Source organism: Copadichromis virginalis, linkage group LG4 (assembly GCF_057382275.1).
Source record: "Copadichromis virginalis isolate Kocher_CV1m ecotype Utaka linkage group LG4, C_Virginalis_male_GT1.1, whole genome shotgun sequence".
In the NCBI taxonomy this organism is placed as follows: Eukaryota; Metazoa; Chordata; class Actinopteri; order Cichliformes; family Cichlidae; genus Copadichromis; species Copadichromis virginalis.
In genome coordinates this window covers 28,944,369-28,966,347 of record NC_140621.1, presented here as the reverse complement: position 1 = coordinate 28,966,347, position 21,979 = coordinate 28,944,369, and the positions used below count along the sequence as shown (strand labels likewise).

Genomic DNA, 21,979 nt, shown 5'->3' with positions numbered 1-21,979 from the left:
ATTTATAATAACATTTTAAAATATGAAGCATCGACAGAGATTAACCTTACACAGGAAAAGCAGGCATACTAGAAACAATAAGAGGAAAGATTTCTGGGAGCACTTGAAGCTATCAATGGTTTTCTCACAAACCTGGCAGAGAACGAAAACAGTGCGATCGTGCACCCCTGACGTTGATTGGTTGTCATTGTTCTTTATCTACCCTGAGCCAATGAGGAAATCACTTGATCCAACACACAACCAGCACATCCAGTCTTGCACAGAAAATGAACTAAGAGGTCAACTTTATGACATATAGAGCACCGGGTTATGGCCGAGTTTACCCATCCATGGTCAGTTATTTTTAGCTCAAAAGGTGCAGTGAAGGGTAAGCGCACTTTAGATAGCGGCATGGGAAAAAAGGAAAAAAAAAATCAATACAGCCTGGGGGGGGGGGTTGAGGTGGAACCAGAAGTAGTATTTGTATTGTAACAGTATGCACAACTAATGGATTTTTTTTAAACTAATGGGGTAATAGAAGGATAGATGAAATATCACACTATATTAGAACATGTTAACCATGTCAGCTTATAAATGCAGATTACATCTGAGCACTTGCTTCATCACGTGAAATACTTTTGGCAGCCATCATGTCTATGAAGAAGTTTGAAACATGTATACTGTGCCAGATTCTTGTGCAAGGTACACCGATGTTCAGACAAGTATTGCAAGCCAATCTGTGATTGTAATGTTTCATATCTTCTTGCAGTATTTGCAAAGTATTAAAGCTAGTTCTTGAACGTTAAATGACAAGCTATTAATGGTTTGCAGGCAACACTTTACCACAAACAAAAACAAAGTGTAATGGCAGCATGGGGCAACCAACAGCACCCTCTGCTGGAGTGCTCAACTACAAGCACTGTGAGAAAACGACCATCTGGAGATAATGACTTTTTCAGTTTGCATGCATGGAACCAGAGTAACCAGACAGATTACTGGAGCAAAGCATGTTCTTTTTATTAAGTGTACAAAACAAGTGCAAAAATAGTGATTCATAAGAGCGACACAAAGTAGGACTTGCCCTTCAGAAGGTTCCATCACAGGATACAAATTGTAATTCAATGCATGAAGTGCTTTTTGTAGAGAATGAATGAGTATTACGCAGTACAAAAAAGAAAATTGCAACACATGGACTTTGATTCACAGCATTTGATAAGTACTAAGTGCAAGCTGCAGAAACAAAATGCCATCAGCATTCTCCCTCTCAAACTATGCACAGTGCAAAGATTCTTACTAGGAAGGTTCTCTAAAAATGACATTCAATCTAATACACTTATTCAAATACGCAACTTTGGCCCATATGTTATTGTCACTATTACTTCCTAGGCTGCGCAAACACACAGAAATGACACTACTACGTCAAAGGAAAGACAAATTCTGTTAAAGTGGCAGAGCTACTCTTAGCAGGTCAGTAATGTGTAAATACGTCATAGCATGCAATGAAAGTACCTAGTTTATCACAGCTGAGTATAGTGAGAAACACTGATGTAGACAGGAAATCTAGAAAGAAGTGATAAGTGGAGCTGAAGGAGGGCAGACTATGTAAAACTGCAGCTAACAAGACCTCAAACAGCCAGGTACTGCAACCTCTGGCACTGATCTGTAAAAGAAAATACTGAACCGTGTTAACAAGCCTAATGGGATTGAAGGCATCTTGGGTTGTGGTGCAAATCAATGGTAAAAAAGGCACACAACTTGTGGATTTAGGATGGCTATAAGTGAAACCCCAAACTAACACACAAACTTTGCACAGAAGAAGCCCAAGTTTAATTCCAGTCATCCTAGCTCACACATCCCATGTTTGCCATTTACAAGATCATACACTTTGGCTTCTTTTTCTTCTCGTGGTCTTTTTTGGTCGGCTCAGGTTCCTTGCACCCGTAGAAGCTGGAGAAGCAGGCTGGTGCACTAATTGGCTCTCTGAGGTTGAGCAGCCACTTTCCCGTACCGTAATAGGTCAGCGTGCCGAGCTCCATCTCTTCAACTTGCTCCCCCTGCTGGCCTTCCTGCTGCAAGGTCAAGATTTCCAGCAGATCGATGCCCGTCTGAACGGGCTCGACACCCTCTGCGCAGCCCAGAGTGACATGGGCGCGGCTTCCCAGAGGCAGTGAGGCAGCTGCGGGGACCGACTCCACCTGCTTTTCAGCATCAGCATCAGCTGGCCACAACTGAAGCTGTTCCTCAGTGAGAGACACTCTGGCACCAAATGTGCGAGGGGTTACAAAGAGGGCACCAAGTGACAGATCGAAGATGGAACCATAGGAATCTTTTACAGCCTAGAGAAGAGGAAATACAAAAAGAGATCAAATTAAATGAAATTATGGTTAGTATTCAATGTTAGTTCAGCAATTACAAGTAAATGAATAATGCTTTCATTTCTGGGAAAATTGAATTGTTTCTTGCCTGTTTCTCTGCATATTCTTTGGCACCCTCAGCTTTTCCATAGTTACAGAATTTCGTAGTGCAATGGAGAATTCCTGTTGGTTGAAAGTACTGCTCAAGGTCCACCTCCTCAGCTTTTCCTGAAACTGTTTATGACAAAAAAGGAAAAGAAAGAAATAAGTTTTCACCCCTAATTAAGAGAGTTCAGTTACTTGGTAATAAAAATTAGACACTCACAGTCAATCAAATGTTTCTTGAAGGCCTCCAAGGTGTCCAGTGTTTTCAGGAAGTCCATTGACGTGCATTTAATCTTGTCCTGGATAGAGGACAGAAGGAACCAGCCAAAGTAAAGAGGAAGGGACACTTCTTCAAGTGGTCCTTTCATGGCTGCCAGATGGGCTTCCTCTAGGCCACGCTTGGTCTTCTTGGTCAGCTGTCCAAGATCTCTGTTCCATTCAGTTTTTGGCTCCAAGAAGATAGCAACAAGATTGTTCTCCTCGGCAATCTCTCCTAGACGGGCCAGGCGATCCTGGGTGTGGTTGGTGTCGTCTACCACTATCAGCACAGAGGAAGAGTTTCCGTCTGTGCAACGAGCAACTACAGCTTCATCCAGTGCTTTGTAGCCCTCTGCATTAGATTCTGGTTTTTCAGGTTTAACACCATGGTCATCAGCACTAATGACGGTGCAGTGGTCTTTGTAGGTGTCGGCTATGGCACGTGCCAAAAAGGTTTTACCGCTCCCTGGAAGGCCTCTAAGGACAACAAGGGTACGAGAGATTCGGAGGGCATCTTTGGTCTGCTCCTGTTCTAAAAGGGCAAAAGACAGAGAGCCAGAAGCTGGGACGATATCCTCTTCTTTTTGAGGCTCCGACTCAGGGCTCACATTTCCAACTTCTGCTGAAGCCTCAGTCTTTAGCATATCAGCTTCTGCTGGCTTTTCTGAAGAAGTGTCAGACACCACAACAGTCTCTTCTGGTTTGGCTTCTTCCTTCTCCTTAGGCTTAGCTCCGGAGTCACCTTCAGCCTCAGTATCCATTGCTTTTTGCAGTTCTCCCACAGACTCAGCTTGTTCCTTCTCTTTTGGGCCCGGTGGCTGTGTATCTACTGGCTGCTGTGTCATGGCCGAGTCAGGTAATGTTTGCACTTTTATTTCTGGAACAGATTCGGCCGCTTTCTCTGGCGCTGGTTCAGGGGCGCTCTCTGCCAGGGGCGTTTGCAAAGCCAAAGATTCTGGGTTGTTCTCTGGCTGCTGTTCAGAGATTTTCTTTTCAGATGACTCTTCTGGTTGCTGTGACGCTGCTGCGCCAGGCACCGAGTCTGCATCAGCTTTTTCTGTGGGCATCGCCACCTTGTCTGTCACACTCAGCGCCTCCATTTCTTTCACGACCTCGCTTTCCTGACCATGTACTGCCATCTTCCCAGTTGCTTCCTCAGCAGCTGGTGACTTCTCAAGCTCTGTGGATTCCACTGGCGTCTCCACAGCTGCTTTTTCCACTGCAGTCTCCGCTTGCTGTGGAGTCTCTGACGCACCTAAAACCTCACCACTCTTCTCAGTATCCATTTCTGGTTCAAAGTCCAACTTTAAACACCACCATGTACCTTAAACATACAATCAGAAGACAAATCGTTTTATCAATTTACTGAATTCAGGAAAGGAAAGGCTCACTAAGGATATTAAATTCATTTATCACTTTTAAAACGGATCTAGCACATTAGCCTAACTTAAAAATTTAAGACCCGGTTACATTTTGGGATTTCCAGAAGTGTATCAGACAGAAAAATAATCAATTCCAGTTAAAACAAACAAAAAACAAAAACACCCCACTTTAACTACAACTGACGATGCAAATGTGCAGCAAACATATTTGAAAAAGGAACTCCTAGTCTTTTTTTCCCCCATAACTGTCACTTCTGAAGTCTTTTGATGGTCATCAATTTAAACAGTGCTGCAAGAATTGCAATCAGAATGTCTTAAGGGGAAGTTACACAATATTGAAAATTTGCAGAGGCTGTATTATACTCCTCTCCCCTAAATCAGTAACACACACTATTTTACATCTGCAGAAGGTGGGGAGAAAAAAAGAAAATTCTGGCATGCAAATAACTTGAGCTTTAATGTTCATTTTTGGAGACGGAGGGGGTTTTGCAGCTTTGTGCACATAGAAGTGAAAGAAGAATGCCGTCTTCTTCTCCTCCCCCTTTTACGTGAATTCCTATTCATCTGGTAAAACCACAAAAATCTCCAGTTCACTGGTAAATTGAGGGAAAGCACTGTATTAAAACCTTGCATATGCGCCACAGCTTGCCAGCAAAAAACAAGACAAAGGGCAATAAAGAAAATGGGGCATCGCGGAAGTGTAGTTACTTCATAGTGTAACCGTATGGCAAGCTCTGACCAAATATTAAAGCGTTGCTAAACGCTGGATTTAACAGATAGGGTGAAACTACGACGTGTCATTGGGGAGAAGGGGGAAGCTCTCACGAAACAATGTGGCAACAAAGCCAAGCTGGCCGTCGTTAATCCCGGTGTTTTCCAGTTTAGAAAAAAAAACCAAAAAAAAAAACCCTAAATGCACAGCAATCGAAACCAGAGACACAAAGAGGGGCAACAAGAACAGAAAAAAAAAAATGGGTTCGTCTTTATCTCATACACAATAATCAGTAAATGACGATAATTCTCATTTTGTTGATTAAATAAAGTTTGAATTACATTAAAACGCTAACTATTTCTTTTAACCAAATCTATGAGATAGCCTCCAGAGGACCTTAAATACCGTTTTAAACAAAGGAAATCGATGGGAGTTTGGCGATTAGCCTGCATTTTACTATCAGCACATTGTGGCTAGGCGGGGAGTGGCGTGCACCTACCGTTAGCAGCCCAGACAAAACCAATTTAATCTGGCAGTCAGTAGAAATTAGCTGGACCATCAGCAGGCGCAACGCCACGACTCGACAACTTTAACACGCAGGGTGTAAACAAGTCGACGCGTGTTACTGGGCCAATTTATTTTTAAGGTAGTTCGGGAAAACAAAAGCGTTGAAGCAAGCAGTTCAAAAGAGTTTTGTTCGCTAAAACGTCCGCTTACCAGTTATGTCGCTGCTGTGGAGCTGGTCGTGGCTGCCGCTGACCACGCGTTTCTCTGAATACAATGACAACGCAATCCTGAGCACAGACGGGTACCCGCCCCACTCTTCAAGGGGTGGAAGGCGGAAAAAAAAAAAAAAAAGTAAATCCCGGGAACGCGCATCTGGGCGTGGTCAAGGACACGCCTCTATAGACCGGAAGTCTTTTGTGGAAGCTGTACCTTTAATCTAATCTTTATTTTATCGGTTATTTTTCTTTTTTCCAGTGTATTTGCATTGATTTCAGGAGAAGCTCGTGAATGGAACTAAAACTACAGACAAAATAGTATTAATAGATGCTGATATTAACATAATAGAGCATCTGCTGTTTAATTAGTTATACTCCCCATTTTATAAAATGAATGGCAGTTAAAATATTAATGACAATTAGAACCTTGTAGACATATTTTAATCTATAGCAGTTATATAGGCTTTAATATATCTCTTGTAATTCCTATTTATATTTGATACCTCATTTGTAGTTTCTTATCCATATTGTTACAGCTCTCTGTTCCATTTTACGTATATTTTGTTCACATTGGGTCAGTGGAAAAGCCATTGTTTAAACCTGTACACAATGCAAAGTTGACAGTAAGGCTGAATCTCACTTTGCAAAGTATTATGTTTTCAGGCACAAATACTTTTGTCCTAATCACGAATAAAGGTGTTTATAAAACATATCCTCCTTTTAACCTACCCTCAGACTAAATTAAATTATACAGATATCAACAACAGTATAAGTAAAAGAAAGGGAAGTAATTTTCCGTTGTCACAACCACTACCAAACAAAAGTCACACAAGAGTCACAGAGTCAAGAGAGGAAAAAAAACAGATATCCAAATTTTAAAAAGGCAAACAGGTTTCTAGTATATCTTAGTTTGCATATACAGGTAATATTATGCAAACATTGTATGTGGTTAAAATTCAAAGGGCACTACACACACTGTCACTCATATCACAACAATTGTGTTTCAGTAAAAAAAAAGTTTGCATAAACACTTGGGTACGTGACAGTAACACAACTTCTCTTTAATGGAAAAACATCTTATTAAAACTTCAGTAAAATAAAGGTTCTGTGAAGAAACTATGAACTGTAAGCAGGCTGTGTTTCTATCAATGGGAAATTTGCAAGAAGCAGTCATCTGTTTGCAAATCACACAGTGCACGCCTTGTAATAGGGGTACTAGGAAGGTGAAATAAGGAAGTTCTCTATAATAAGTTAATCTCTATATATGGAAGCTCTAAGGTAATACTGATTAATGGGACTTAATGGTTGCCAGGTTTCAGTATTTATATCAGTAAACAGAACTTTGTATATCAAGTGACACATTTTCCAGATAACATTTCAGTTTGTCATGGAACTTGCACAGAACAAAAATATGGGCTCAGCAATTACATCATGACTGTACCTGAATATATTCATTTAAAAAAAAAAAAAAGAAGAGTTTTTCAGAACTACTATAATTCTGCATAAGCTTTAAGAATTATAGCTTTAGTAAAAATGCTACAGAAAATGTCGGTATGCATTGTTCTTCTGAACATCCGAAATTCAAGTTTTAAGCATCTCCCATAAACACTTTTATTCCACAACGAATCACTGTTCATAAAACGGATATATTTTACAACTCTGAATATGATCTTCTCATTTGATTAAGTTACTGCTTTATTGCTGTGTTCCATATAGGTGTGTAAATGAACGCACGCGCACACACACACACACACACACACACACAAAATGAGTCTTTCTTCTTCTTTTCCTCAACCATTCTGACTGAAGGGGTTCCTCATTGTGTTAGGTGTTGCTTTGCTTCATGAAGGGCCTGAAAACAAATGAGAAATGTCAGGACTGAAAAAACGTACGTAAAAAGGAAAACAAAAGAATGTATACAACAAAGAAGCACGAACCTTCTCAATAGCATCCATGGCAGAATCATCTTCTAGAAGTTTGGCATAGGACAAAGCTCTTTCAAAGTGGGTGACACAAGATTCATAGTTTCCAAGCTTCACTGATATAAAAGAGTAAACTGGGATCAGGTTAAAGAACTGTGCAACAGTATGACTGATTCAAACACACTGTGGTTTAAGAAGTAAAGTATTAAAGTTGCGTGTCTCTGTTTTGTTAATATAAAGTGATGCATCATAAATAAATAACCAATTACATTCTGACTGTGCAACCAAAACATTGGCATTCAACTGCCACTTCTTATCGGCGATTCCATCAGCAGCAGCTACTGAACGGACGCCATAATCTCGAGCTTCTTCGTGGTGATCGAGCTTCAGGTAACACAAACCGATCTCATGTAACAACCATGTCTTCTCCAAATCACTGCAAACCAGCGGAAGCTTCTTTTCCCAGCTTATAAACAAAATGGAATAAAAAGGATTAAATAAATGTGTCAGAAATAAACATAGTTTTTGGATGAATTCAAGTGCAGGTATTATTTGATTATTTACTTACACTTGAATGGCCTCTGCAAACTCTTCATTTCGAACATAGACTCGGCCAATGTTGTCCAGAGCTCTGGACAGTGCTCCTGGGAGCTTGCTGTAGGTAAAAAAAAAAAAAGATTTCTTAATGTTTAATAATAATAATAATAATAATAGTGATTAAAAAATATTTATAGGAACCTTTCAAGACACTCAGGGACACATAACTGTATGTATAAAAAATGGAAAAATTGTAGAATTAAAATTCAATACTACAGAATCAAAGAGAATAAGCGAGCTTAAAAGGATGTATTTTAATGCTGGTTTTAATAATAGGAAGAAAATCAATATTGTGAGTGTGCTACAGGAGAGATTTCTAAAGATGAGAGGTCCACTCGGCTGAAAGCTCTAAAATCCATGGTAGTCAGACAAGTAGGTGGTATAATGAAAGAAAAAGAGGAGGAGGATCTCAAGGTATAGCAAGGAGTAGCAATGTGCAGAAGACCAGAGAGATAAGGTTGTGCGAGATTATGGAGAGACTTGAAAGTAAGAAGCTAAATCTTAAAATGAATGCAATACTTTACAAGAAGCCAGTGAAGCTGCTGACGGTCAATAGTAATATGTTCTATAGAACTGGTTCTGGTCTATGAAGAAGTTTGTGTGGTGGATTTAATCTCTCGTCCAAATATGTAGTTTTACTCCTATTCTGCCTTTCTTCTCACCACTGTTTGGCCAACTCCAGGTCTTTCTGATGATGCTCCAATGCTTTGTCCATGTTTCCCAGGTCAACCAAAGCATTGCCAATGCAACTGTGCAAGGTGCCCAAAACCTCTTTTTTATTAGGAACCTCTTTCTCAGACCACCTCTGCACCATCTTCATGACTTCTTCTGCCTTCTTCAGAGTGCCTTCTGCATTTCCGGACATAAACTCTGGGATGACAAAGAGGACAGTGAGAATTTTTAAACTGAAAGTAAAAGAGAGAATCAAGGTCTATGTTTATCCAGAATGCTATCTTGCCTCTGTCAATTTCATCCAGGCTTTTCAGCAGAAATCCAGAAGAGAGTGCGCTATTACGGCGCTTTGTACATTTCTCTTGCATGAACTTCTGCCTCATTTCTTGTGCAGAAGTAGGCTTCTCCTGGTGCCAAAATTCAGTGCAAGTGTCAAGGTAAGACAGACATCTCTGAATGATGTCCTTCACCTTCTCCCCACTCTTTGTTGTACCTTCTATCAAGTCTGCAAATCATTACATAACAGCTATTAATATTATTCAACAAGAATGAAACAGATATAGTTGTTTTTTTTAAGTAAACATTTTGAACAGTATATGCTAGGTGACAGTTAGATACATAGAAACATACAGTGTGTGTAAATTTGAACAAATAGCAAATTACCTTCATCTTTCATCAGATTTTCTAGATATTTCTTGTCACTATAAAACTCGCCCAGAAGTTGTTTGGTTGTCTTTTCACTCTTTGGGGTTTTCTCAGTCTTCTGATTTTTCTTCTTTGTGAGATTCTGGATAGCTGCAATTGGTTTGGCCCTCTTAACAGTTCAGAAACATAACATAACACTGTGCATCAGAAGACAGGTCAGGCTAAACATTGCATACAGAAAACTGCAGGGGTTTTGGGGGGATTGAGACAAGACACATAATTGAAGCAATGACTCAGCCTTGTTCTACAGAATACATACAGGTGGTGATAGGATTTGAGTGTGCATGGATTTAACTGTTTATGTAACATTTTCAGTCTCTTTCAGTGGGAGAAATGTTTCATTGTTCATCCAAGTGACTTCTTCAGACATGGATTTACCTACCTGGATGATTAAGCATGCATCAAGACAACTGTTCATTGGATTCATAGCAAGAGGGAAGAAATCTTTCTATTGTCTAGCAGTTTTGATATACAGCGAGCTGTAGTGCCTTCCTGCAACGAATCCTGGCTAAATGACAAATACTGTCATTTTTATTGTTATTTCCCTTGTACCATTAGAACAGCTCTGCCTCTAAGCCTGCATGTTAAATACATTGCTCAAATAAAAATTAAGGGAACTTGTATCAGGAGAAAGGCTGTTAAAGAGAGCTGCACCAGTATTTTTTTCCTTGGTGCAAGGAGGAACAGGAGGAGCACTGCCACAGCCCTACAAAAAGACCTCCAGAAGGCTAATCATTCATGCTGCTCTGACCAAACTGCTCCACACTCTGATAACTGTGTTGGGAGACAAAGAAAACGTCATTGCAATGGCACATTGAATAGATGTGCCATCCTAGATACACATCTAGTTTCATCCTAGTTACCAGCTGCAAAGACTTTTGGAGGTTTCCTTGGTCTTACCTCTCCAATGCACCAAAGCACGATTCACATTGGTTTAAGCATCCCAGCTGGTAAGATGATGTCCCTTAAGTTTAACTGAGTTTGTGCTGTACTGTGATAATTGTGACTTACCTCATTGGGGTTGTTTTTATTATTATTATTATTATTTACTGAAGATATATGCACCAAAGACTCACCTCACCACCTATGTTGAGAAATGACAGGTCTCCTTTAATCTCCAATTTCACATTGGAAGGACCTAAAAGATGGCAAAGAACAAGCGGCTCATATTTTAGGTAAGGAGATGTGAGATGATTGCAACACTATTAACAAGACACTTACTGCCAACAGAGTTTTCTATGGCCTCCTGTGCTTTCTGGATACCCAGTCTGAACTCCTGCATTTGTGGACGTAGTTTATGGCCTCTGTGGTAAAACACCAGGGCAAATTCAAATTCTCCCATGTAGTATAAAGCTTCTGCCTTCAGGTACAAACCCTAAAATGGTGATTCAAAACAAATGTATACAATAGGCACTGAACCTTTAGCGGGGATATAAAGATACATTTTACTCATTTTCTATCATGACAGCAGAAAAACATTTACCTCAAAAAACGAGTTGTCTCTTTTAAGTGAAGCTTCTGCATCTCTCAAAGCGTTGTCAAACCCTCCCATCTTCAGGTAACATCTGGACCGAGCAACAAAGCACTGCTTGTCACTAGGCTTTAAAGCCAGTGCCTAAACAAAGAAAAGAAGTGAGCCATTTCTAGAGTGCTTAAAAAAAAATCAGAGAAAAGGTAACGACGACACTTAACACTTACCTCTGTGAAGCTGTCTATAGCTTTTTTATACTCTCCTGCCTGGTACATCCATTTCCCATCGGCCATTAAAGTTGCGAATACGCCCTTAGATTGCTGGTCTTCGAGGTCTGCCATTTTTGGCCACTTTTAAACTTTCTTTCCGTCAACTTGAAGCCAGTTTAACTCGTATAAACTTTAGCCCAACGCATCGATCCACGTTTAGCTGGTATCCTAGCAACACCAACAAACGAATCGCGAGGAAGCAGCGCCCTCTGCTGCTCATCTCCTGCAGTACACCAACCTCCACGCTACTTTTTTCTTAAAATTCCGAAACAAAACAAAGATATAAACCTATTTTAGAAGCCTCTTTATGACTATGATATTTTCCCCACTCTATGGTTCACATTTTACTCACTCCAGTTCTTTTTTGGCAACTTAAAATATTTTTAAAGTTTTAATTTCTGCTGCCCTCTTGGTCAGATCTCTTTTGAAAAAGACATTTTTAATGTCCGTGAAATTTTACTAGAACAAATAAGACATATAAAAGTCACTTTCCCCAATAACTGTTTGCAGCTCTATTCACGAGATACATCATTCTTTTCTGGCAAATACAGGACATCACTTTTTTGGCATGATACCAGATTGCAGGACTCACTCCCACAGCAATCTGTAAAACCACACGGTATCTTTATGCAATACTTCTAAACTAATGATTCCAAACAAAAGAAAGATATCAATCTAGGGGAAACCCAGAGGAGGCCAACTTTATTGTCATGGCTGGTACTTTTCCAGGGAAAAGAGTGGATGGTCTCACTCTCACCATAAAGAGCAAAAACAATCAGAGCAAAATGAGGACACTCTTCATACTCAAGTGCACCAATGGACTAATGGGGAAATGATTAAACATTCCTACGTTTCAATCATCACACAGCACCTGAACATTTTGGACAACAGCAAACAGATTTCACTTTATGTGGAGCAATAAAGTTGTCACTTTTGCTCGATGCCTCCACCTTGCATTGAATAAAATTAGACAGCTTCAATGTCAAATAACCTCTACTGTATACTGTAATCGATTTGAGCTTAAAATGCCATGCAGATCTAGCAAACCAATCATCTTCCTGAGGTTTTTTGGTTATTTTTTTTCCCAACGTAGTGTTCATGGTGGGTGCCTCTTTCAATCTTAGGAGAAGAGCATCTTCATCTTACGCTGACGTTTATATCAGACAGCAAATTTACAATAAATATACATTATGACGATAAAAAAATGGAAAAAAAGAAACTCAACTATTATCACAAATCAACACTTTACATTCCAGTAAAATGTACAATGCAGCAATCTGTGAATGGCAACATCAAATGTGAAACAACAGAAGGGACGGAGACTTTGCTGACAACAAAACCAGCACGGCCGTCTCCTCTGCCGCCTTTCTAGTGTGCTTCGGCTGAATTACATGCGTAGGTCTAGACTCCAGCTGTTGTCAACTTAAAAAAGAAGATTGAGTGCTCCCAAAGGCTTATGACAAGGAGGCAGTTTTCAGTGCGAATTCGTAGCAGCCAACTGTCTGTGTGACAGATTCGTCAAAAAAAAACAAAAAAAAAAAAAACGGGGATGGTGCAGCTTGCTCAGTGATTTCCATCACAAATCACTGAGCAAGTTATTAACTGTCATGCAGAGAATACCCCCCCTCAGCAGTAAGTTGAGATGAGCAGGATAATAGCTTGCTCGAGAGTTTTCCCCAGGATGGCACTTCCTGCATGGATCCCTAAAAGCTCTAATATAATAGCTGTGCAATCTTTCCTATTTGAAAAATCCAGACTATTTGGACCAGTGTTGTTAGCCATTACCGACTTTCAAGTTTGTTTAATTCTGGAAGGAAGAAAACTAAATCCAAAACCAGTAAAACTACCAACTCAGTTTGAGCCAACTTGGTGTCCTTTGCTAGACGGGCATTTGCTGCATTGGGTTGCATTCATTCAGTCAATGGCATATACAGGAAACTGACTTGCAAATCAGTCAGTTATTAAATACAGATGATGGGTTGTGGGGTTGACATTGTTGGAAAGTCCTGATGTAGTAACTGTTTAGGTAGTCGACTCTTCCAATTAACCAAACTGGAAGAAGAAATTTCCAGGTCCAGATGCTGAAAATAATAAAAAAAACAAAACCATTAGCGCATTTAGGATATTCTCAGATTGTGGGACTCCTTCCAAATGGCTGGCAGAGGGACAGATTTTTACTTTCAAACAGAACATATGTTACCTTCGAAACTAAAACCCCCTGGACCTCCAAAGAATGCCTTGAAAATGTTGTTGGCATCAAAATCTGGAAAGAAAGAAAACACAAGAAGCGACATGAACACGGAACTATCTGGCTGAATTTTCTCGTATCATTTCAATCTGATCATCCTTGAGACCTCACACACTGAAGTCGGCCCATATGCTCACCTCCCATGTTCATGCCGTCATCCTCTAGATCCTGTCCGGTGTCGTAGCGAGACTTTTTCTTTGCGTCAGAAAGCACGCTGAAAGCTTCGCCCACTTCCTTAAACTTCTTTTCCTCTTCCTTCTGTACCTCAGCACTAGCTCCACTGTGACGGTCTAAAGGGAGGGGGGAAAATGAAAGCAGTATTATATTTGGTAATTTAAATCAAAGTCCTTCTAGAAGCAAATCTCACAGCTCAGCTGCCATACCAAAAATCACCCATGTCACTTATTTAGGCAGTTATTTTGAAGGATTATCTAAACTGATTTTCATTTCAAATGTCTGAATAAAGATAAGATTAAAAAAAAAAAAACAGTTCCCTAAAATAATGTTTTAAAATATCTTTTCACTGGAAATTATATGGCCATATTTGCTGCAGAAAAACTTCCCCCTACAATTCAGGACTCTTCATTGATGTGATGTTTAGTTCTCTTTTTACGTAGAAATCAAGCACCTGGGTGATGTAAAAGTGCCCGTTTGCGGTAAGCTTTCTTGATCTCCTCTTCTGTTGCGTTCTTATCCACCCCGAGGATTTTGTAGTAATCTTTCCGTTTGCTTTTCTTCAGTTCCAGCTGGGAATTCTTCAGGAGTTGCTTGTGTTCTAGGTAATAAAGTCAAAAACACACAGCATGTAGATTAGTAAGCATTGCATTAAAAACAGTTATGTAATGTCTCTAAAGTGGCAACTTAATACTAGTCCAAAGGTGCCAATATGTGGAAAAGGAGCACTGTGAGGTGGTAATATCTGCTCTGCCCCCACCTTTTGTCTTCTCTGTCTGGTAAACCTTTTCATAGTCCCGCACTGCCTCTTCGTACTGCTCCGTGTCCATGTAGCTGCAGGACACCAAGCACAAGTCTTTCAGTCAATTCATTACTCAATTTGAACTATAAAATACAAAAGTGTCGGTAAAAAAGTGAAGCTTCTGCTTAAAGAAACCAAATGACATACAAGTTGGTCTGTCTACTAACAACAAAGTAAAATCTTCGGCATACCACTGTGCTCTCCTTAAATAGGCCTTGATGTAGGTCTCATCCAGTTTGATGGCCTTCGTGCAGTCTTCAATGGCCTGTTCTAGTTTCTTGAGCTTTCAAAGAAAAAGAAAATGTGAACATGTGAGGCAAAGAGACAGGAAAAGGTAGTGACCTGTGGTGTCTGTATGCCTACAATTGACATATTTTAATGAAACTAATGTTATGTCTTACCTTTGATCCGACTGTAGCTCTATTACAGTACAGCTTGGCATTTGTCTTGATGTTATTAGGGTCTATTGTTAGCGCCTCAGAGTACAGCTCACATGCTGCCTCATAGTTTCCCTCCTTGAATGCCTTGTTTCCTTCCTCCTTCTTGGCTTTTAGCGCTTTGGCATTCTGGGTAGAAAATTCATACAGCAGCTTTAAAAGCTCCTCTGAGCTAACTGAAACCTCAAGCAGACTGGTGAAGGAGATTTTTTTCCCCCTGCTAAATTTGTGTTAGCTGTTAGCTACTGAGTTACTCACTCTGCACGCAAGCCGAGCCTTGTCGTGGTCAGGAGCCATACGCAGGGCCTGGACAAAGAACTGCACAGCCTTATCAATGCAGTCCTCATAGTACAGACAAAGACCACGCACGTACAGAGCGTCCGCGTTAGTGGAGTCCATTCGAAGAATATCACTGGATACAAACAGATAATTACAGGCAAAGTGCAATTAAAAAGAGTAAATCACATTAAAAAATGTACTGTTACACCATCTTCAAAGGAGAAGTTCATTTCTGAAAACTCAACTGTTTAATGTATTGCAGACAACCTAGTAAAGATCAGAAGAGTCAAATCATGACAATCGCTGTTCCCACTATTCAGAACATATAGTAAGCACTACATATAAACACAACAAGGAATCTTCATGTTCAAGGCAAACTGGAGTGATTAAATTTAAGGATCCGTGCCCTGACCAGCTGTGATTTTTCATCCTGACAGTTCTTCAACCTGCATGGAAATCACTGCTTGCACATTTCAGTGGCCCTGTCTGAGAAAGGCATACTGTTTTGTTGTACTTCATGTTAGGGCAACTACATACCTCAGTGACTTTTCCCCCATTATATCCCTTTGACAATAATGTCAAAAAATAAATAAATCTTTTCAAGTGTGCATTCTTACCTGGCTACAGACTGAGCCTCGGGGTATCGCCCCAGCAGGGCTAAACACTCTGCTTTTAGTATCTTGAACTTGTGACAAGCGGAGGCAGAATCCAAGGCACGGTCCATGCAAAAGACAACCTAAACACAAGCAGATACCTGCAGTACGTGATGCTTGACTTGGCAGGTATTTATGACATAATACACCTCACAAATAACACACCTCACAAATAAAACACACACACACAAAACAAAAAAACAACTAAAACTGTATCTAATGAGTAGCTTACCATCCTGAAATCTCTCTTCTCAAATCCAATCTCTGCCATTCTCTCATATTCAAGGATAGATTCTGCATTCTTCACCTGCCAAAGGAATTTATGATATTCAGTAACCATGAGGAAGAACTTCAGTGCTTCTCAGAAACTGCTAGTCTCTTGAGTGCCATGCTTATTAAATCCAGGTCAGAATAAGTACAAGTGATTGTGAACTACTACTACTGGATTTCCATTCAAACCTTTTTTTGCTCTTTATTTTCACTGGCTTGGCCAAAGCCAATTTAATAGTGGATAATCATGTCCAAGTTGTTAGGTCATGCTCTCTGCAACTGAGGCCAACTCACCTCCTGCTGGGCCTGGCTGTTGTCTGACTCCAGCTCTAGAACTCTCTGGAAACAGCGGCTGGCAGCCATAGCATTCCCAAGCAACAGGTGGCACTTGCCCTCTCGCAGATGGCCCTGTAAGTAAAAGATTTACAGTTCACAGCCTAAAGTGATAATACCCTGTAATGACCAACATCATTAAAAACATATGACTGCCTCTAAAATATTTATCTGTTATGTAATATATTACTAGACTACAACCAACAACAGTGCTGGAGCTTATGTGTTTATTGGCCTTGTAATACTACAGATATAGACCACTGGTGACTTATACAAGATCTGCAATAAACAAAAGCTTTTACAGTCTATGTGAAAATCTGTATTGCTCTAAAGCCATTGCTTGTTAGAAATATTTACAAAGGAAAATCCTCACTACTATCTATATATCTATATCTATCTATATCTATATATATATCTATATATATATCTATATATATATATATATATATATATATATATATATATATATATATATATATATATATATATATATATGAATGGAATTTCTTTAATTCTTCAACCCACCTTGATGAAGGTGTTGTCTAGTCGTACTGCTTGCTGGCAATCCTCTAGAGCGTCTCTATACCGGCACAACATCATTAGTGTCGCTGCCCGATTTCCATAGTAACTTGCATTCTTTGGGCACATATCTGTTATGTTAAATTAAGAAAATTTTATTAATATTCTACCAGGGACATGTTGGATGCAAATGTTAAAATTCTCGTCCACATGAGAAATTAGCATAGCTTCTATCCACAGAAATATATACTGAAATTGTTTAGAAAGAATTACCAATGGCCTTGGTGTAATAATTGAATGCTTCTGCATAATCCTTCTTGACATAAAAAGCATTGCCTTGTTCTTTGAAGCTCTCTGCTTCCCTGTGTAGAAATGGGCAAAAAGAAAGAAATCAAATAAAGCTTGCAGGCAAATCTAAAACAAGTGAGAAGAGAAAAACACATGACAGGTGGTAAGATAAGTAGAGGTAGACTTGCTGAATTGTTTCTTGACTAGAGGTAGGTAATTACTTTTTTTCATATTCATGTTTTCGAGTAAAGAAAGAATGACACAATGTGCATTTGACAGTTTGCTGGACTGAGTTAGCTAAACATAGAACAAGTCAAACTAGCAGGACAGAGTGCACGTATTCCCAGCCAACACGCAGCAATGAGACTGAGCCAGGAACATATGACACCATCCTGAAGGGCTACTGCCGTTACTTTTTTTGGAGGCCTGTCATACTTCACATCACGAACACTCATTAACTGAATGGTGCCATTAAGTAATTAGCCAGCTTTGGTCATCTCTGGGATGTGAAAGCAAAACTCTTAACTCCGATCAACTTTCACACTTAACGATTAACCACCAACTTACATACGTTACTGTGAACGAAACCCAGAAATCCAACACAAGGGCTAGCTAAAGTGGAAGGCAACCGAGCTAGATGCTTTCCAGGGCCAAATTTAGCTAAACTGTTAGCGGTAGCGCGCTGGTAAGCTCTCATGTTGCGACAAGAAAATTAACACGACGGGGGCTTTTGAGCACACATATCAATAAAAGACTTTGATATACGCGTTTTTCATTCGCTGACAACATAGCTGTAATTTCCACCACCTTTCTAATTCTTCATCGCTGAGCAGTTCCATGTCAGGGTCCATGTTCACAGCATCACAGCTCTCCGTCGCCATTTTGCCGTCAATGAGAAAGGCGGGGCTACATACTGCAGTCGTTACGTACAACATAAACAGGAAGTAGCACATTTGGGAAGGTAAGCGTTTTCTCAAGCGAAATTATGACAATTAGCAAATAAATGTCGGCAAAATAACCAGAAGTATCAGCGTGTGTATTTTTGAAGACACGTTTTTACTAGCATTTGTCATATACAGGCAACATTAATGGCTGGTTTTGTGATATAGTGGTTTTGTGTCTTCCCGAAGCTAATGCTAAGCTATTTTCTGTACAAACGTCTCCAAATTAGCTATCGTTTGCGACGCAAAAACTTAAAATAACTATGTCAGATAAAAGGGGTGTTTTTTTGCCAGTGGGCTCTTCTAACTTGTAAGTTAGCTAGTGTGCATAGTAGCACAGTTTATCTACAAAGGAAACCAAATAAGGCGTACTGTGTTGTTGTGTTTTGCATTGTTTCTAAGTAATGGCTTTGATCAATTGGGTAGTTTTTGTTTTTTGTTTCTTCTGTCCTAAACAGATTTTCGGACTGGAGAGTGAGAAACCGTCATGGGTAAAAGCTGTAAAGTGGTGGTTTGTGGTCAAGCCGCAGTAGGAAAAACGGCTGTGTTAGAACAACTACTGTATGCCAATCATGTTGCAGGTATGTCGCTTCCCTACATTATCATATATTACCTCAATGAGTCAAATGATGTATGGTCAATGTGGTTTATCCCCGAGTGATCGCAGCAAAGCATAATATAATTTGTTGTCGACTTGCAGTAGTGTTGATGTTATTGAGTGAGTATTCTCTCTGTCGTCCATTAGTTATTTATAACTAATGTGACAGTATGTAATCGTAACTGAAATCGTGATTAAAACGTAGCAAAATTGATTTGGTGCTATATAAAGTTTAAATGAATTAACTCAACGCTTGGTGAGTTAACAGTATATAACAGTTGTATTAAAAGTTTATAACATCTAAGACTCGCATGTTGTCATCTTAATATTTGTGCAGCATATCACATCATTTGTGTCCACCTTTGTTTATTTCTTGGTAGGTTCAGAGCCAATGGAGACCCTTGAGGATATCTATATTGGCTCCATAGAAACTGACCGTGGCACACGAGAGCAGGTGCGCTTCTATGACACCCGTGGACTCCGGGATGGGATGGAGTTTCCCCGACATTACTACACTTTTGCTGATGGCTTCGTACTAGTCTACAGCATTGATAGTAAAGAGTCCTTTAAACGAATGGAGGCCCTTAAGAAAGACATTGATCGCCACAGAGACAAGAAAGAGGTAAGCAGTAAATACAATTAATGTGTATAGTGAGGGCATGGGTTTTGATTGGTACACCTCACAGTTACTTGTTCTGTTCTAGTAATTTCAGAATAGAAGAAGTTATGTTTATTAAAAACCTCATAAATATTCTGCTCAAAGTGTGGCTCATCTAATATATGTGATATCTAATATATCACTATTTTTTAATAAATAGATATACATAAAAAGGTTTAGTATAGGTGGTGTAGTGATTAGCATGGTTGCTTCACAGTAAGGAGGTCTTAGGTTTTAATCCACCAGCCTTTCTGTGTGACTGTCTGCCCATCTTTGCTTGGGTTCTTTCTGGGTTGTCTAGTTTCCCACAGTCCAAAGACATGCATGAGTTAGGTTAATTGGTGATTCTAAATTGCCATTATGTGTAAATGTGAGTGTGACTGGTTGTTTATCTCTCTATTTGCCTTGCGTTAAACTGAGGGCCTGTCCAGGCTGTCCCCTAAATTGGATAAGGGAAAGAAAATGGATGGATAAAAACAGTACAATATAGAATACATAAAGCTGCAGAATATTCTGCACCAGTATGCAGAATGCATTGTTATTTAATATTGTAACATTAGTTGTCAGGCTTTAGTCATTGTTGTAGCCTTGCTTTGGGGGTCATGTTTCATTAATGTGCACTTAAAGAGGGATGACAAGCCTTTATAAATTCATGACACAGCAGTTCGAGAGCTTTTTGGGTCTGATACAGGTCTCTGGGATATTAAAGAAGCAAGCAAGCCAGAGATGCCAGATATTGATTCATCTGCCCTATGTCCTGGGATGATATTTCTAAATTATTAATTTGAATATTGTTTCCTCCCAGTCATATTTAATTTTCACCAGACAATCTGCTGTATCTGAAGCCACAGCAGCTGTCATGAAGCACAATGTGAAGAGTTGTACAGTGACTAATGTGGAACTAACTTGATAATCTGATCTATAGGTAACCATTGTTGTGCTGGGTAATAAACTGGACAAGCAGGAAGAGAGGAGAGTTGACTTGAACGTGGCCCAGAATTGGGCGAAGAATGAGAAGGTGCGTCTGTGGGAGGTGTCTGTAGTGGACCGACGTACACTCATTGAACCCTTTGTCTACCTCGCCAGCAAAATGACCCAGCCACAGAGCAAGTCCACTTTCCCTCTCAGCCGCAATAAGAATAAGGGCAGTGGTTCAACAGATAGCTAAAATATCCGAAACAGCTTTTGAAAGGGGAGGCATGTTAAAGGAAACCCTGTTTTATTAAAACATATATATTTTATCAACATGAAGGATTGACTTAGTAAAAATTTGAGAAGGCAGAGAAATTATGTTGAGAAGGAAGGCAGGATGATTGTATGGATCTTTGTAAACAGAGAGCACTGTTAATATTAATAAAACACCTGCATTTCATATTTGTTAAAAACAAAATTCTTAACTAATTATGATTTTTGTAAATTCTTTATGTCTCTGTCATCTGTATATGTATCACATTTCCCGTTCTCAAATAATTCCCATTTTTTCCAGGTAGAAAAATGTTCAAACTGTTTCACCTGCATTGATAAACATGTGCGATAGACTGTGTGATTTAGAGCTACATACTGTAGCTCTTGATCTACTGACAATCATCATTTTGATCTCAGTTTATATTTGAGATTCCAGAGATTTAAGCTATCATAGTCACTTGAGGCTCACTGTAATGATGACGAAGGACCTTACACATAGTTTGTACACTGGCTACTTTTTTTTTTCTTTCGGTAAACCTGTGCACTAAATGTATACACGGACTGAACCAAAAATGGCAGCAGTTTCAAATGTTACCCAATAACTGCATCACACAAATGCTGAATATCATATTGGAAAAGGAATGATGACTGAAAGGGTTTCATAGATGCATTATTTATATTGTACATAAACTGTCCTGTCTGTTGATGTGGAGATTTGTTACACCTTACACGTTTGTTGCTGAGATTTACTGTTTAATATTGTCACGTGAATCACTCAGATTCTTTATCACATTTAGCTTTCTGTACGGGTGTGATGAGTCTGACTACAAGATGGTCAGATGATATTTCAGTGTTTCTGCAGGCTGAAGTGCTACTTTTTCTTGTTGCATGTAAAAGAGAACACTCGATTTAGTTAAATTCCATTTCAATGTCAACACGATTCATTCGTCACTGATGAAATCGGTGTATTGGGTTTTTTTTTCTTCTGGGGTGTAAAGTAGAACCTATCACTGGACTGGTGTAGCATGAAGTCATGTATGAGCAGCTTTTAATGTTAGTTTCACTAAAATGGGGAAATGTGAAAATTTGTCAGTTCCAGGGTCTGTCAACACTATATCATGCAGCTTTTTTTTCTTGTGAAGATTAACCTTTATGTATAAATATCCTGAAAATGTGCTTTTTTGAGATGTTTGCATGTTTTGTAAACAGATTAAAGCCTTTGACTGTGCCTAATTAGAATTTGTGGTTGTGGGTTAGGTAATTCAACATAGAACAGGTGTCATTCTATTTTTCTGTTTGCTATTTTCTGCACCGTTCTTCTTATTTCTACTTTTCTATTTACAAAATTGTGTCAGTAAGATGTAAAACTCAAAAAACAGAAGCTGGAATTGAAGACTGAAGATTTAATCTGATTTAGAAATTTTGAGTAAAAGCAACCTCTGCTGT

The 21,979-nt window shown here is 39.4% G+C and overlaps 4 protein-coding genes across 7 annotated transcripts; 1 reads left to right on the top strand and 3 right to left on the bottom strand.

Moving 5' to 3' along the window:
- Positions 1-971: 971 nt before the first annotated feature.
- Positions 972-5,631, bottom strand: cnp (2'',3''-cyclic nucleotide 3'' phosphodiesterase). Of its 2 annotated transcripts, none has more exons than XM_085454737.1 (4): positions 5,508-5,631; positions 2,659-4,020; positions 2,443-2,567; positions 972-2,315 (listed from the first exon to the last, which is right to left on the bottom strand). In XM_085454737.1, exons 2-4 carry the CDS (start codon positions 3,980-3,982, stop codon positions 1,848-1,850), a joined length of 1,917 nt encoding a protein of 638 aa, XP_085310863.1. In that variant the 5' UTR covers positions 3,983-4,020; positions 5,508-5,631; the 3' UTR covers positions 972-1,847. The 2 variants fall into 2 exon arrangements, with proteins under 2 accessions (XP_085310863.1, XP_085310864.1); XM_085454738.1 differs by lacking the exon at positions 5,508-5,631 and adding an exon at positions 5,290-5,444.
- Positions 5,632-6,548: 917 nt separating this feature from the next.
- On the bottom strand, positions 6,549-11,338 carry odad4 (outer dynein arm docking complex subunit 4). Of its 2 annotated transcripts, XM_085454735.1 has the most exons (11): positions 11,107-11,338; positions 10,892-11,023; positions 10,630-10,783; positions 10,485-10,546; positions 9,367-9,517; positions 8,990-9,208; positions 8,694-8,901; positions 8,003-8,089; positions 7,704-7,900; positions 7,450-7,550; positions 6,549-7,364 (listed from the first exon to the last, which is right to left on the bottom strand). In XM_085454735.1, exons 1-11 carry the CDS (start codon positions 11,218-11,220, stop codon positions 7,329-7,331), a joined length of 1,461 nt encoding a protein of 486 aa, XP_085310861.1. In that variant the 5' UTR covers positions 11,221-11,338; the 3' UTR covers positions 6,549-7,328. The 2 variants fall into 2 exon arrangements, with proteins under 2 accessions (XP_085310861.1, XP_085310862.1); XM_085454736.1 differs by lacking the exon at positions 11,107-11,338 and having other exon boundaries at positions 10,630-10,712; positions 10,892-11,009.
- A 486-nt stretch (positions 11,339-11,824) lies between these two features.
- dnajc7 (DnaJ (Hsp40) homolog, subfamily C, member 7) lies at positions 11,825-18,101 on the bottom strand. The gene is made up of 14 exons (XM_085454731.1): positions 17,959-18,101; positions 17,137-17,225; positions 16,870-16,994; positions 16,306-16,419; positions 15,974-16,048; positions 15,706-15,824; positions 15,068-15,221; positions 14,774-14,938; positions 14,564-14,655; positions 14,331-14,404; positions 14,025-14,171; positions 13,534-13,686; positions 13,349-13,411; positions 11,825-13,229 (listed from the first exon to the last, which is right to left on the bottom strand). The coding sequence occupies exons 1-14, from the start codon at positions 18,084-18,086 to the stop codon at positions 13,192-13,194; spliced, it is 1,536 nt and encodes a 511-aa protein (XP_085310857.1). The 5' UTR covers positions 18,087-18,101; the 3' UTR covers positions 11,825-13,191.
- On the top strand, positions 18,044-21,761 carry nkiras2 (NFKB inhibitor interacting Ras-like 2). 2 transcript variants are annotated; one of them, XM_085454733.1, is made up of 4 exons: positions 18,044-18,112; positions 18,551-18,673; positions 19,071-19,312; positions 20,274-21,761. In XM_085454733.1, exons 2-4 carry the CDS (start codon positions 18,580-18,582, stop codon positions 20,514-20,516), a joined length of 579 nt encoding a protein of 192 aa, XP_085310859.1. In that variant the 5' UTR covers positions 18,044-18,112; positions 18,551-18,579; the 3' UTR covers positions 20,517-21,761. The 2 variants fall into 2 exon arrangements, with proteins under 2 accessions (XP_085310859.1, XP_085310860.1); XM_085454734.1 differs by having other exon boundaries at positions 18,076-18,112; positions 18,519-18,673.
- The last annotated feature ends 218 nt before the right edge of the window (positions 21,762-21,979 follow it).

What these genes read in the sequence shown, in the direction of transcription:
- nkiras2 (XM_085454733.1), top strand. Translation starts at nt 18,580, where the DNA reads ATGGGTAAAAGCTGTAAAGTGGTGGTTTGTGGTCAAGCCGCAGTAGGA. An exon ending in GTATGCCAATCATGTTGCAG is followed by an intron (nt 18,674 to 19,070) that starts GTATGTCGCTTC and finishes ATTTCTTGGTAG; the next exon opens with GTTCAGAGCCAATGGAGACC. An exon ending in GCCACAGAGACAAGAAAGAG is followed by an intron (nt 19,313 to 20,273) that starts GTAAGCAGTAAA and finishes TCTGATCTATAG; the next exon opens with GTAACCATTGTTGTGCTGGG.
- dnajc7 (XM_085454731.1), bottom strand. Translation starts at nt 18,086, where the DNA reads ATGTTGTACGTAACGACTGCAGTATGTAGCCCCGCCTTTCTCATTGAC. An exon ending in TTATTACACCAAGGCCATTG is followed by an intron (nt 16,995 to 17,136) that starts GTAATTCTTTCT and finishes TTAACATAACAG; the next exon opens with ATATGTGCCCAAAGAATGCA. An exon ending in GAGGCTCAGTCTGTAGCCAG is followed by an intron (nt 15,222 to 15,705) that starts GTAAGAATGCAC and finishes GTTTGTATCCAG; the next exon opens with TGATATTCTTCGAATGGACT.
- odad4 (XM_085454735.1), bottom strand. Translation starts at nt 11,220, where the DNA reads ATGGCAGACCTCGAAGACCAGCAATCTAAGGGCGTATTCGCAACTTTA. An exon ending in TTCTCAACATAGGTGGTGAG is followed by an intron (nt 9,518 to 10,484) that starts GTGAGTCTTTGG and finishes TGAACTGTTAAG; the next exon opens with AGGGCCAAACCAATTGCAGC. An exon ending in AAATCTGATGAAAGATGAAG is followed by an intron (nt 9,209 to 9,366) that starts GTAATTTGCTAT and finishes AATGATTTGCAG; the next exon opens with ACTTGATAGAAGGTACAACA.
- cnp (XM_085454737.1), bottom strand. Translation starts at nt 3,982, where the DNA reads ATGGATACTGAGAAGAGTGGTGAGGTTTTAGGTGCGTCAGAGACTCCA. An exon ending in CAAGAAACATTTGATTGACT is followed by an intron (nt 2,568 to 2,658) that starts GTGAGTGTCTAA and finishes TGTCATAAACAG; the next exon opens with TTTCAGGAAAAGCTGAGGAG. An exon ending in AAGAATATGCAGAGAAACAG is followed by an intron (nt 2,316 to 2,442) that starts GCAAGAAACAAT and finishes CCTCTTCTCTAG; the next exon opens with GCTGTAAAAGATTCCTATGG.